Raw genomic sequence first — 13,903 nt, 5'->3', positions numbered from 1 at the left:
TCTCTCTCTCTCTCTCTCTCTCTCTCTCTCTCTCTCTCTCTCTCTCTCTCTCTCTCTCTCTCTCTCTCCCTCCCTCCCATTAATAATGACCTTTAAATGCAGAAAAAAGAAGCTGGGAAATGATCCAGCTGTTAATTGATTATCTACTGCTGGTGTGGTTGGAACAGATGAGCAAGGGCAGCAAAATAACACGTTTAGCTTTTTTTCTCCACTAAAAGCTCCTCTTTTTTTAATACAAAACAGCATCACTACAGACAGAAAGACTCTGTACCAAGTGTATCTAGGGAATCTCTGTCTTAAACCAATGGCTTATCACAACCTCGAACTAGCAGTGCTCATATAAAGCAAGCAACCATTGAAACATTCAATCAGGGACAGTCAAAATAGGCTACTTGTCAGTCATTTTAACTTGCAATTGAGTAGTAAATAAGTCTAGTAACAATGCTGAAGAATGTTTAAACCATCCTACAATACTAGTTTTAGCCAGTCTCACAGCCTGGTGAAGCTGGTCTGTTGGTGAACTTTTCAGGGAGAACTGCTCAAACCTGACCTGCTAGGCTGTTTTTAGCAGAGAAGACACAATACCGTGTATTATATCAGTCAATTAATAATTTGTTTGTCTTCGCCAAACTTGCTATTGGCCTTGTTTATTTAATTCGAAAACAATAGCTATGTATTCCTCCGTTTAAATAGAGCCCAAAGAGTGTCTGTGGTCAACAGCGCCATCTGCTGATTCAAACTTTTAAGGGGTAAAATGTGGCTTGCCGGTCCAACGCATTTAAACCACTGTTAAAATAAGTGCCTTCACGGTCACAATCTCAATATTTTCTTAAGTAATATTTGAATGAATATTTTATGAGAAACAATAATAATACATTGTAAACATACCGGGTTAACAGGAGAACGCCACATTGGAATGTACCATTTCGGCCTAAAACGGGGGTGTTGTTGTCAGGTTTAGTAAATGTTTTTTTGTTTTTTTAAATATTATTATTATTTTTATTGCAAATGATAGATAATGTTCTTGATGTCATTTAAATATTTTATTGTAATATGTGTTGTTCAACTTATAAATCTAAATAATTTTACCTGCTGAAATAATGATTCGCATAGAAAGTGCACAATGTGACTGACTGCGCATGAGTTCAGGCAGACATGGCGTTGCGAGGACTGAACGCCTGTGCTCGTATTATACTGACCGATGCGAGCAGAGCAGCAACAGGAGCCCTACAGTCAGACTGTTTTAAATGTCAACATGGAGGTAATATGCGTATAACGCTGTATTTATTCTATCTTTAGACAATGAGAACATACCATAGAAAGTGGCTCTAAAAATCAAGGCCAATGTCATTGAGTAACGTTAGTAGCGCTAAGTTAGAAGAGCTTACACACTTACAATCACACGACAGAGTAGAGAATATTGACGTGATTGGTAACACAACACTGTTGTCTCCGCATTGGAGAATTTGTCAGCGTTTGTCCCCTTTTTGTATACCTTGACTCGTTTATTATTTTTATTTTTTTCTGTTCTGTGTTGTATTAAGGTTGGAAAAACATCCAAGATGGTTTGTTTCCCAGTCAGACTAGGTGCAAAGTGCCCAAAAAACCCTCTAAAAACTAAACTAACTGGTTTAAATTTTAAAATCAGGGTTTAAATGTGACGAAGGTCTCTCCTACTTACAGTTTTAATATTTGGGGTTTCAGACAGTAGGTGAGAAACTGACTTGTTTACAAACACTCTTTTCAGCCAAACGTCATCTCTTGTCTGAAGATGTGGTGAAGCTGCAGGATTTTCAGCAGAAGAAACTTGCTGTTGCCCACCGAGTCTCAGGATCAAAAGGCATGCATCCTTTGGCTTGATTGAAATAACTTGTTACCACTTTATGGTTTTTCATTACTTCAAAGGTGCACCCAGTCATATTTTTCTCATTAAATAGTTCTACACATAAATAAATGAATTGAACTTAATTTAAAAAAAAAAAAACATTTATACCCTCATAAGATTAGATGTCAGACTGCAGTCATGTCAACAAAAGCTGTTTTATTTAACATGAAAGTGGGTGGCCTCATGGGGGCTGACATGAGATTGCATTGTACATTTCTACAATGGCATTGACCACTGAAACCTGAGTTTATGCTTAATGCTATTACAATATTCATGCATCACATCATGTCCTCGACCTTTGTATTGGCCAGCACAACTTAAACAAAAGTGACTGAGTGCACCTTTAGCACTCAGAACTGAAACGTAGGCCTACATTTCTCCCTTGTTCTGAACGTCACTTGTTTTTTGTGTGTGTTTTTTTACAGGTTATTATTTTGATACAGTACATCAGAAAATAGAGAAAAATGTGCTAATTTTAAAGGATGAATTGAAAATGCTTCTGCATTTATGCGAGTCTGCTGAAGATGTTATTATTGCAAGAAATGCTATCTACAGGTAAAATTGCCTCAGTTATTCCTTATATAGATATGGTTTATTACAAGGATGTTTACACTACTGTGTTTGGGGATGGTAAGATGTTTTTTTTTTTTAAAGAAGTCTCTAATGGTCACCAAGGCTGCATATATTTGATCACAAATACAGTAAAACTGTGATTAGCTATCATTAATTATTGTTTTCTATTTTAATATAAATTAAAATGTAATTTATTCCTGTTATACTCCAGTCTTCAGTGTCACATAATCCTTCAGAAATCATTCCATTATGCTGATTTGGTGCTCAAGAAAGATTGCTTATTTTCAGTGTTAAAAAAAAAAAAAAAAAAAGTTGTGCTGCTTGATTATTTTTTTTTTTGGTGTGGAAAGGATACTTTGAATAGGAATTTATTTGTCTTTCCTGTCACTTGTGATCAATTTAATGTATCCTCTTATTGACCCAAACATTTTAATGGTAGTGTATGTTTACCCAAGAAGCAAATGTATGGTGTTTTAGTTGCATTCAGCATAATATTAGTCTTAATGTTTTTCTAATATCTAATATTTTTCTGGGTTAGTTCACCTAAAAATGAAAATTCTGTCATCATTTAATCACCCTCGTATTGTTCCAAACCTGTTCATCTTCCAAACAAAAATGAAGATCTTTTTGATGAAATATGAGAGTTTTCTGTCCCTCCATTGACAGCTAGAGACCGTAAAACTAATCCATATGAATTTAGCGGTTTAGTCCAACATTTCTGAAGAGACTCAATTGCTTTATATATATATATATATATATATATATATATATATATATATATATATATATATATATATATATATATATTAATTATATATAATGAACAGATTAAATTTAAGCTTTATTCAGAAAATGTATCAGAAAATTTTAAATAAACCGCCAAAATTATATGGATTCGTTTTACAATATCTTAACTAGCTTTTTGAAATGTCAAAGTGTCAGTTGCGTAGCCGTTAATGGGGGACAGAACGTTTTGGGTGAACTAACCCTTTAACACTGTTCTCTATTTATTTATGTCCATTCCAGTTACCATAAAGAGAATCGTAACATGCCATTTGGGGAATTCAAGTTTGGGCCTCTTTTCATGAGGTTATGCTATGAGCTGGGTTTAGAGGAGCTGGCAGCCACAACTCTAACAGATCCAGTAGGTGAAAATGAACACACATTGTGCAAAAGCAATTCTGTTTACTGAATGACCATGTAGTAGTGGATGGATTGTAGTGAGATTTGACATTTTCTTTTTCTTGCTCAGGCTCTCAAAGGATTCTTTCCAGACTCTACATCCTTTAATATTGCCATTGACATACTTTTCATTAAACAGTGCTTTGAAAGTAAGTTTCTTCAGCTTATCTATCTATTCTCATGAAGAATGAAACTTCATGATCGATCAGATAATTTTATTGTGCTCTGGTTGCCTTTCCTGTTGGCTTAAAAATGTGTTCGACAAATGTTTATCTGAGATTCTTGAAGGAATTAATCACCACAAACAAATCCTTCATCGGTACAGCTTCCTATCTGCAAAAATGCAAAGAAGTCTGTCTGTTGTTGCCATGGTTTCAGTGGATGACTGATCGTGTTCTCACAGGTGGCCTGGAGGTGGTGGGAGAAATGAAAAAACAAGGAGTGCCGTTCAACAAGGACACCTTCACGCTAGCCTTTGCTACTTGTTATAAACTGGTAAAGACAGTGTAGTAGCAAGTATTGTATGCTTTGTATTGAAAACACCAACCCCTGGTTTTCGCAGACAAGTCTAAAGCTAGTCCAGACTAAAATGCACGTTTGAGCTGTTTTAACTGAAAGCAACCTGCACTGACATATCTTAAAATATGTCAGTGCCATTGTTTTGTCTGAAGATGCACACCAAATAATACTTAAATGCCCTAATTGAACTAAGGCCTAATCCTGGCTCAGTCTAAACCCTATTTTTGAAACTGGGCCTAAGAATCACCAATGAATTACTATAATCCCAGAAAAGACAAATGGTATTTTCAGCACATACAGAACAATAACAGGTACAGTGGGTAACCGTCTTGTGTTTTTTTTTTTTTTAGCATTAGTTTCTCACTGTAATTTTAAGTTATGCAAGTATAACAGATTTTTATAGATGTCATTTATAAACAGTGTACACATGTGTTTTTGCACCTTGGAACTGGCAGAACACCTCAAAGGCGTATGATATCTGTTTGACCCTGTTGGAAGAAGGTCAGACAAAAGGAAATATCATTCCTCGACATGCCTATTGCTTTGCAACTGCTCTTGCTCTCAAACAGGTAAGATGATTAAAATGTCAATATCTTTCTCATATGTTATGCAATGCCATACAAATTAACTGAGTGGGTGTGACATCAAATTTTAGTAGTTAATTGGCATTCAGATGTTGTGAAATTGTAATTGAATCACGGACAATGTTGCATGTTTTGATATATTAACAGTAAATCCTAATTTGATCAACTTGTGAAGTGTTTATTTTTCATTGATGTATGTTGTAGAATGACATAGAGAGAGCCCAGACATTCTACTCGCAGATCATGAGCACGCACAGTCGGCTATGCCAGAACCTGAGAGTAAGTGTGTGTTTAAATCAGTCTTTGAAAGAGAGCTTGCATATGTGTAACTACTCTGTTTCTAGGTTCTCATATTGGCAATGAAAGGGTCCATGAAAGAGGCAATCGCCACCCTCACAGCAGCCCAAGTGTCAAAGACTCCAGTGTTTGTGAAGAAAACCGAGTTCTCCCAGGAAGTGGTGAGATCGGCTAACACACCCACAATACTTTTTCTTTATAATTGTTACTCATTCACCATGACTATTACATTTAAAAGTAAAAGTAAAGTCTTCAAAACTATGAAACATTATGCTGTCAACAATATTAATAATGTAACACAAATCAAAACTAACTGTGCTAACTCTGCACAGTCGTGTCATGCTGTTCAGAGGTGCATTTTAAACATTACGAGGTATTTCTTTGAAAAACCTAAGACTCTCACCGATCCCAAACTTTTGAACAGTATTGTATATTTCCTACAAAGATAAATTCAATAAGAAAAATGGTTTTAAGATCATGATAAACATTCAAATTCAGTCGAGGGTGTACAAAAAATGTATACAAAAACAAACATGGAACCTCTGGGCCCGGTTGCACGAAAACCCTTAAGTAAGGGTATCCCTATGGAGGAAAAAATCCTTGAGGCAAGGGATTTCTTGAAAAGCGTTGCAACAATCGTCTTAAGTCACCCTTACCTAAGTGTTTACACCAAGCGTTTTCCGATAGTTTCTGGCAAAACACGGCAATGGAGAAGCAGCTACTATACTTACGACATCTCCCATAAACAAAACTTTTACCTTTACTACAGTTGTACAGCTGTATTACAATATTTGAGTTAGGGAAGCCATTGGGATGTGTTTTGGTCCCTTCATTTTTTTGTGGGTGAAATGGTCACTAAGCACTTTGCTGCAACCATAACAGAACTTAAAGGAACACGACCACTTTTTGGGACTTTAGCTTATTCACTGTATCCCCCAGAGTTAGATAAGTCCACACATACCTTTTTCATCTCTGTGCGTGCTGTAACTCTGTTTGACGCACCCACCGCTAGCCTAGCTTAGCACAAAGACTGGATGTAAATGGCTACAGCTAGCATACTAATCCCAATAAGTGACAAAATAACGCAAACATTTTCCTATTTACATGTTGTGATTTGTATAGTCACAGAGTGTACAAATAACAAGGTCATATGAGACACAGTCATCTTTTAACTGTATAAATATTGGGAACTATATTCTCAGAAGGCGAAGCACTGCTACTTGGGCGGAGTGATAACCGCAGCACCTGAGACACGCCGTGGTGAGGAGCAGAGAGTTCCTTCAGAGTTGGAGTAATAGAGTCAGCAATTACTAGATAGTAAAAGCATAGTTTACAATCATGGGTGTTCGCTGTATTGTAAAGAGCTGCGACAATAAACAGGAGAGACCAGGTAATACCATTATGTTTCATAGAATTCCAATCAAAAACGCTGACCTGATGAATCAATGGCTACTTGCTCTGGATATCGATCCATCACACCTGAAGAGATCATCAAGGACCATCGTGTTTACTCAGTACATTTCACTGAGGACGACTATTTTGGAAAAAAAAGGAATTTGCCACATGGACCATGAAACGTGTGCTGAAGGATACGGCCATCCCATCGATAGCACAGACGGGACAAAGTGGATCACCTTTGGCTGCGGTAAGTGTTCCGTTATGTTTTTAGATGACTAGCCTACTGTAACAGTGCCATTAGCTAGATCTAATGTAACATTAGTGACACCATTATATGAATAGGATGGTCACTACTATTGCAGTTGTTCCCGGGCTCCATGTATCCCCTGTAATGTTAGTATTGTGTTGTCACGAACGCCCTCTATCGCCCCAGTAACAAATGAGCGGAGCTAAAAAAACAAACAAATAAATAAATAAAAATGAGCGGAGATAGAGGTAAACAAGAAGAAACAACAGTGCGTGTCTCAGGTGCTGCGGTTATCACTCTGCCCAAGTAGCAGTGCTTCGCCTTCTGAGAATATAGTTCCCAATATTCATACGGTTAAAAGATGTCTGTGTCTCATATGACCTTGTGATTTGTACACTCTGTGACTATACAAATCACAACATGTATATAGGAGAATGTTTGCGTTATTTTGTCACTTATTGGGATTAGTATGCTAGCTGTAGCCATTTACATCCAGTCTTTGTGCTAAGCTAGGCTATTGGTGGGTGCGTCAAACAGAGTTACGTGCTGCACAGAGATGAAAAAGGTATGTGTGGACTTATATAACTCTGGGGGATACAGTGAATAAGCTAAAGTCCCAAAAAGGCGATGTGTTCCTTTAAGGGAATACGTAAGCAATTAAGGGGAAATACTTATTAATAACCTTTAGGTACCTTAAGTGGACATTTGTTTTTTTTCCTCACAACCCATGTTCCACTAAGTGTACCCTTTGCCTTGTTGCAACTGAGCCCAGATCCTCAATTTATAAAAAAGCCAATCCTATTATATTAAAAGCATTTAAATAAATTAAACCAGAACTGGTTATAAAACGTTTTTTGTGTGTTTCCTCTCCCATTTTCATCTCTCTCTCTCCTCTCCGTTCTCTCAGGTTAATGAATTGAGGAAGAAGAGTGCTGGTGGGTTGTGGGAGGGACGTGTGGAGCGGGTGGTGAGACGATTAGAGGAGGCCGGTCAGATCACCAAACAGACCCTTGATGAGATCTTGTGTCACACTCCCTCTAGAAAGGCGAGGCCTCTGGGAATATTGGAGCAGGAAAGAAAGATCAGCCGAAGGACTTTTAAACCTTTGCAGTCTGCACTACTGTTAGAGTGAATCCAGTGAGTTCAAGACTCTCAGCTTTAGTATATTATATTACGAGAGTGAAGCGGTAGCCTTGATCTGCACACACTGTAGACGCAGCCCATTCAAGCACAGTATTTGGCATCATCTACCTCCTGCTGTTTTAAGCCAGTTACTGTTGCCGTGAGTTGTTGAAATCAACTAAGGAATTGAATCACTTTAATAAAGTGATGTGCCTCTAATTTGGTATTGTGTGCATTTTTTTATTCCTTTTTAAAGGGAAATGGAAGAAATGTGAATAGAGAAGCAATCAGGTGATACAACACTTTAAAGTGTTGATCAATGCTATTAAAAAAGTTTTGCTGTATGTCTTCAAAATAAAACAGAGAAGCAAGATGTTCTGCTGGAAGAGAAATGGGTGGTTGATGTGTTTTGTATGTGGTCAAGGTGCTATGCACGCATGAGATGTGTAAAAACGTATTTTATTTTTAATGTGATAGTATTAATTGAGGGTTTGAATACTTTGGATGTCCAGATCCTGAGTTTATCAAAATGCTCATAAGGTGTGACTGCCTTGAAGGTGTTTCCCCAGTTGATATTTGAATAAAAACAGAAATTGGAAATTAATCAGATTTTTTATTTATTTGAAATTCCATATTTAAGTTAATCACATTCTGAAATTGTAGTTTGTGATGAAGTGAGATTTGCTCGGCACCGACGGACATGAAGTCAAGAGCTAAGGGTTTCACTTTATTTTGATGGTACCTTTAACACATTCTGTTGACTAAGTAACATTGCCCCTACATGTCTACTAACTCTCATTGGAGTGTTAGTAAAGTATTAGTAGATTGACAGATTTATTGTTAGAATAAGTTGACATGTAGTTACAAAGTTACTTATAGTCAGTGGAATGTCTGTCGGAGGAGCATCACAAAGAATTATTAGATATTAAGCAGACAGTTTACTAGCCTACTCTAACGTGAGTTAGTTGACATGTAGTTGCAAAGTTACTCATAGTCAACAATGTTAAGGGACCATCAAGATAAAGTGTTCCCGAGTTTTGCATTTTATGAAATGGCACTTTTTAGATCTTCGTTGTCATTTTGCCCATCTGTTCACAATCACAGCACTTCTTATATTACTGTCTCCCTTTGATGAATATTGGTTTTGTATTCATTTTTAGACAACAGTTATCTCTGGTTCTCGAAACTGATTGGCTGAGAGCCTTATACCCCCCAGTCAGTGCCATTTTTGGATGTATCCAATCGATTTGGCCAAGGGTAAAGTTAAGTTTCATAACTTCATATTTAACTGAAATTCTGTTCTATAACTAGCGCTGCTTTTGTACTTTTTAACTGAACTGTTTTTTTTGTTGCTATTGTAAAAACTTATACTTTTATGATGGCTATTATTGTTTATTAAAATATTATTTTTGAATAAATAATATTGTATACATAACATGCCGTATTTGGTATTAAGACGCTCCATAGTGCTTGTGATTTCGACTTCAGTGAAAGTTACATTATTACTCCTTTAGATGGCAGCAAATAACTTTACGAGTCAGTCGGGTCAGGAGCAAAGACCTTTATATTTAAAGAGACTGAAACAAGGTTGGAAACAATAAGATGCAATTTATGAGACATGACATCCCCAAAAAGTAAATTCTGTGATCATTTACTCACCCTCATGCAATTATGAGTTTTTTTTAAATGTAGCCTATATCATTATTTTGTTTCGTTTAGTTTAATTGTCACACAGAACAATGATGCACCTGTAAATAAATAGTTCGCCCAACGTGGGGCTCGAACCCACGACCCTGAGATTAAGAGTCTCATGCTCTACCGACTGAGCTAGCCGGGCTCGCTATACGATGAATTAGGGGTCAATATAGGGTTTCCCTAACAAATCTTGTACAGTGACTCGACGAGCGCTAGGACCCATGCAGTCCCTCACAAAGGCTTATCGCTGTCGATGTGCGGTGATCCGGACCAGACTGAGTCCATGTATGTAAGCTAGCCTAGCGTCAGCAACAACCTAACGCCCGCGCAACACGCTCATTTCACACGGGTCCATCCACTGTAAACTCTCGCGGAGACCTCATCTTCCGCTCGATAACAGCCAGTCTTGAAGTTGAAGGTCAAGGTGGAGGCCGTTATTTGATGTGAAAGGGTGTAACAGTTAGATCTGTGCGCCTACAAACATACACACGCACAGAGAGAGAAAGAGAGAGAGAGAGACTCCAGACCTACAAGATGGAGTGCCAGTGGAAACCCGACGAGCAGGGACTTCAGCAGATCCTACAGCTGCTCAAGGAATCACAGTCCCCGGATACATCAACGCAACGATCCGTCCAACAAGTATCCTTTACCTCACTTTTAAACAGAGTGCTGAAGGATGTCGGGCGAACGAGGGGATGGCGGAGGTCAGGAGGAGTTGGCCTGTGATTAGCTCATAGTTACTGCTTGAGATTTGAAAGACACGCAGTTAGTCATTTAGTTTGTTTATATTTGATCTGTAGAGTAGGATAGTGACGGCATGGTGTGAGTAGGTCTATTAGCTGTCAGTCGGGGAGTGTTTAAGTTAAAGGGGTAACGTTAGTTCACCCAAAAACGAACATCTGCCATCAGCTTCACCCTCACGTTATTTCAAAAATGTATGATTTTGTTGTATGGAACATAAATGGAGATATTTTGAGAAACGCCTGTGTTTTTTTTTTGTCCGTAACGTTACAATGGAAGTCAATGGTCACCAAAACCGTTATCAACATTCCTTAAAAAATCTTATGTTACGTCCCACAGAAGAAAGAATGCCACAATGGTTTAAAAAGACATTGGGGTAACTTTCTACGTAAATGATGACTGCATTTTCATTTTTGCGTGAATTATCCCTTGATGCTTTAGATCAAATGACGTGTTTAGCCGCAAACACATATTTGAGATTAATTTCAAACAATCGTATCGTCGTATCTAATAAACGCTAGGGTTGTGCGCAAAAAATGTTTTACAGCAATTTTGGGCATCATATGCGCGTTTGTAACACTTCAAACTGAAATGTTGTCTAGGCAGACTGCTCACTGTGTTATGAGACGCAGATTAGACGGACCTCCATCTGCAGTGGCGCGAGTATTATCACGATTTTCTTTCACATAATCGGATGCACCTCAGACAAAGACGTCTGACATTGGCGATGTTTCAGCCTTTATACCACATAGGGAGATAAGTGAGCAAGATGTGTCAGTTGTGAACTCTGACGCCCCTTCATCTAGCAAATTATGCATCGTCTTTTGTCCATCAGAACGCTATAAAAATGCTATACTAAAAACCTTTGAGACACTTTAAGCTTTTATGTCAAAGACAATTAAAATTTCAGGTAAAATGAATGTCGCAACAAATATATCCAGGTATATAAATACGTGTCATATTTTTGCTTAATTGCCAGTAGGCTATGTAAAAACTAGATGCATTATTTGGATACAAATTAGCTAGAAACAGAAAAGAAAAAAAGCATAACCAAACAGTCTTTGTGACCATTTATTTCCATTTTATAAAAAAATAAATAAAAAAAAAGGCATTGCTCAAAACATTTTCATTTATGTTCCACAGAAGAAAGACAGTCATACAGGTTTGGAAAATTGGATGAGAAAATGATGACAGAATTTTATTTTTGGGTGAACTGTCCCTTTAAGCTTTTTCTTTAAATGGTAGCTGTGGCCATATATCTATGGCCCTGAGCTAGTTGTTCTATGCCACAGGTGTCAAAACCCGGTTCTGGAGGGCCACTGCCCTATAGAGTTCAGCTCCAACTTGCTTCAACACACCTGCCTGGAAGTTTCTAGTATGCCTATAAGATCTTGATTAGCTGATGTAACGGACGTTGGCCTGTCTTTAAGCATCATTTTTTGTGCTCCCGCCTCCCACACCGGGGACTCCACTTCAAATTCCGCTTACGAGAGATGACCAATTGTGCCAATTTCTGTGGTTGTGACTTCTAAACGGTGGTCCTACGTCATAAAGTGAGAGAAGTTTAAAGATGGCCGTTTCCACGGTCTTGCGACCAAAGATAGTATATGATAATTTTCTGACAGTGTCAGATATTTAGCATGATCATCTCACAGTGTGTTTGCTGCTACGACCTATGTCTACTGACTTGCTAATAACAATTGAACATGAAATGCTGCATTGATCAACGCATGGGACGGAAACTTAACTTAAAACTACTTGCCTCAAGCTCCATTTGCAAAATTAGCATGCCAAGTTGGCTCCTTTTCCCTATCCAGCCCATCCCTCCTCTACAGAATTATCTTAGATGATAGTAGACTTACTGAATTATTTTGTATTATATTCATTTTGTAATGTATTTATGCTACTCAATATTGATGTTTGTCTTTTTTTTTATTTGCTCATTTTTAATTGCCCTTTGTCTCAAGTATATTTTATTTTATTTATAAAAGTAATTTTTACTCAATGTTAAATTATATTCACACATCATTTGCGTATTAACCATTTGCTCATATATTCATAGGTTAATTCATTGATGCAATCATCCATCCACTGTAAACAGCATGTGGTTAGTCCATAAATTACATGCACTGATGCACATTTCCCCTGCTGTTTGCATTATCCTCTCTCTCTGTGGTCTGGATGTCTTTCCTTAATGTTCACCACAGAAACTTGAGCAGCTCAATCAATACCCGGACTTCAACAACTACCTAATATTTGTGCTCACAAAGCTAAAGACAGAAGGTAAGATGTGCATGTTAACATTAACTTATTGTATTACGCTTGATGTATAATTTTGATTTGGGATGTGAGAGTCAAGCATCTGGATGGATATGGGTCATGTTCATTTGAAAGCCTATAATTTTGTGATTTTTACGTAGGCACATTGTGTGATGGGAAGCACCTCCAGTAGGTGCAGGAAACTATCTTTTGTCAGTCTGCATTGTGGTTGTTGCAGTTTATGAGGTTTGCCATGACAGGTTGTGTAGTATATGACTTATTGCTGTTTCTGGAAGGGAGTTGAGTCAGGCAGAATGAAGCTCAGTTCTAGGTGCTGTTTAGTGTCTGTAGTGTCTTCTGACGCCAGTGTCTTTATAGCTGGTGTGACTTCAGGTCAGTGGTAATCTGTCAAGTGCACTGGGAGCTTAGCTTCACTGACCTTTTGAATCTGTGTCCCTTGTCAAGCCCCAGGTCACAGAGCATGTTTTGAAACAACACAAGTTCATCTGCCAAGGTTTCTCCCCCTTTTTCCTGAATTAGCCCAAGGTCCATTTAAAAACAGAAGGTTCCTTATTAAGCATCTACCAAACCAGTTAAGAGCTGAACAATAAGGTTTTTTTTCAGTGAGCTGTAGTTTTATTTTAAACACAATTTATTAACTTTTATTTTATTTTAAACAACATATTTTTATAAGTGTCAAAATAATTTGTTATAATATAATATAAAAACAGAAGGTCCTTAATTAAACATCCACCCAACCAGTTGGCTAAAAACTTAGGATTTTTCAGTGTGGGCTGTAGTTTTATTTTAAACAATTAAAAATCTATTTTTATTTTCAAACAACATATTTATATTTATTATATCATATTGTATTCTATTTCAAAATAGAAGGCACTTCTTTATTAAGGATCCACGTAGTGCGTTTTAATTATTTTAATTTTTAAAGGGATAGTTTCCCCAAAATGAAAATTAGCCCATGATTCACTCACCCTCAAGTCATCCTAGGTGTATATGACTTTCTTCTTTCAGACGAATACAATCTGAGTTATATTACAAAATGTCCTGGCTCTTCCAAGCTTTTTAATGGCAGTGAATGGCTGTTTCTGTTTTGAAGTCCATCAAAGAGCATCTATCCATCATAAAAATGCTCCACATGTCTGCAGGGGGTTAATAAAGGCCTTCTGAAGCGAAGCGATGAGTTTAAGAAAAATATCCATATTTAAAAGTTTATAAAGTAAAATATATAGCTTCTGGCCAAACGAACATAATGATTCCACTTAAAACAGAAACAGCCATTCACTGCCATTAAAAAGCTTGGAAGAGCCAGGACATTTTGTAATATAACTCAGATTGTATTCGTCTGAAAGAAGAAAGTCATATACACCTAGGATGACTAGAGGG

General features: G+C 37.4%; 2 protein-coding genes and 1 non-coding gene across 5 annotated transcripts in view; 2 read left to right on the top strand and 1 right to left on the bottom strand.

Annotated features, from left to right (window-relative positions):
- The first annotated feature begins 1,122 nt into the window (after positions 1 to 1,122).
- ptcd2 (pentatricopeptide repeat domain 2) lies at positions 1,123 to 8,411 on the top strand. Of its 2 annotated transcripts, XM_077231108.1 has the most exons (10): positions 1,123 to 1,261; positions 1,748 to 1,840; positions 2,311 to 2,440; positions 3,485 to 3,602; positions 3,711 to 3,789; positions 4,044 to 4,135; positions 4,615 to 4,728; positions 4,948 to 5,022; positions 5,088 to 5,201; positions 7,593 to 8,411. In XM_077231108.1, exons 1-10 carry the CDS (start codon positions 1,156 to 1,158, stop codon positions 7,815 to 7,817), a joined length of 1,146 nt encoding a protein of 381 aa, XP_077087223.1. In that variant the 5' UTR covers positions 1,123 to 1,155; the 3' UTR covers positions 7,818 to 8,411. The 2 variants fall into 2 exon arrangements, with proteins under 2 accessions (XP_077087223.1, XP_077087224.1); XM_077231109.1 differs by lacking the exon at positions 4,948 to 5,022 and having other exon boundaries at positions 7,593 to 8,026.
- Positions 8,412 to 9,571: 1,160 nt separating this feature from the next.
- trnak-cuu (transfer RNA lysine (anticodon CUU)) lies at positions 9,572 to 9,644 on the bottom strand. Its single transcript has one exon. It is a non-coding gene; the product is annotated as a tRNA-Lys (tRNA).
- A 12-nt stretch (positions 9,645 to 9,656) lies between these two features.
- Positions 9,657 to 13,903, top strand: part of tnpo1 (transportin 1) — a 34,886-nt gene continuing 30,639 nt past the window's right edge. For both annotated transcript variants that reach the window (XR_013204123.1, XM_077231096.1), the window contains exons 1-2: positions 9,657 to 10,141; positions 12,451 to 12,526. Coding sequence is in view for 1 of the 2 variants with exons in the window: in XM_077231096.1 (XP_077087211.1) it covers positions 10,037 to 10,141; positions 12,451 to 12,526 (181 nt within the window). In the remaining variant the exon portion in view is untranslated. The remainder of the gene's footprint in view (positions 10,142 to 12,450; positions 12,527 to 13,903) is intronic.

Source organism: Siphateles boraxobius, unplaced genomic scaffold (genome assembly GCF_051911475.1).
Source record: "Siphateles boraxobius isolate OS27281-9 unplaced genomic scaffold, OSU_SipBor_1 16, whole genome shotgun sequence".
NCBI classification, from domain to species: domain Eukaryota; kingdom Metazoa; phylum Chordata; class Actinopteri; order Cypriniformes; family Leuciscidae; genus Siphateles; species Siphateles boraxobius.
This window is presented reverse-complemented; position numbering and strand designations above follow the sequence as displayed.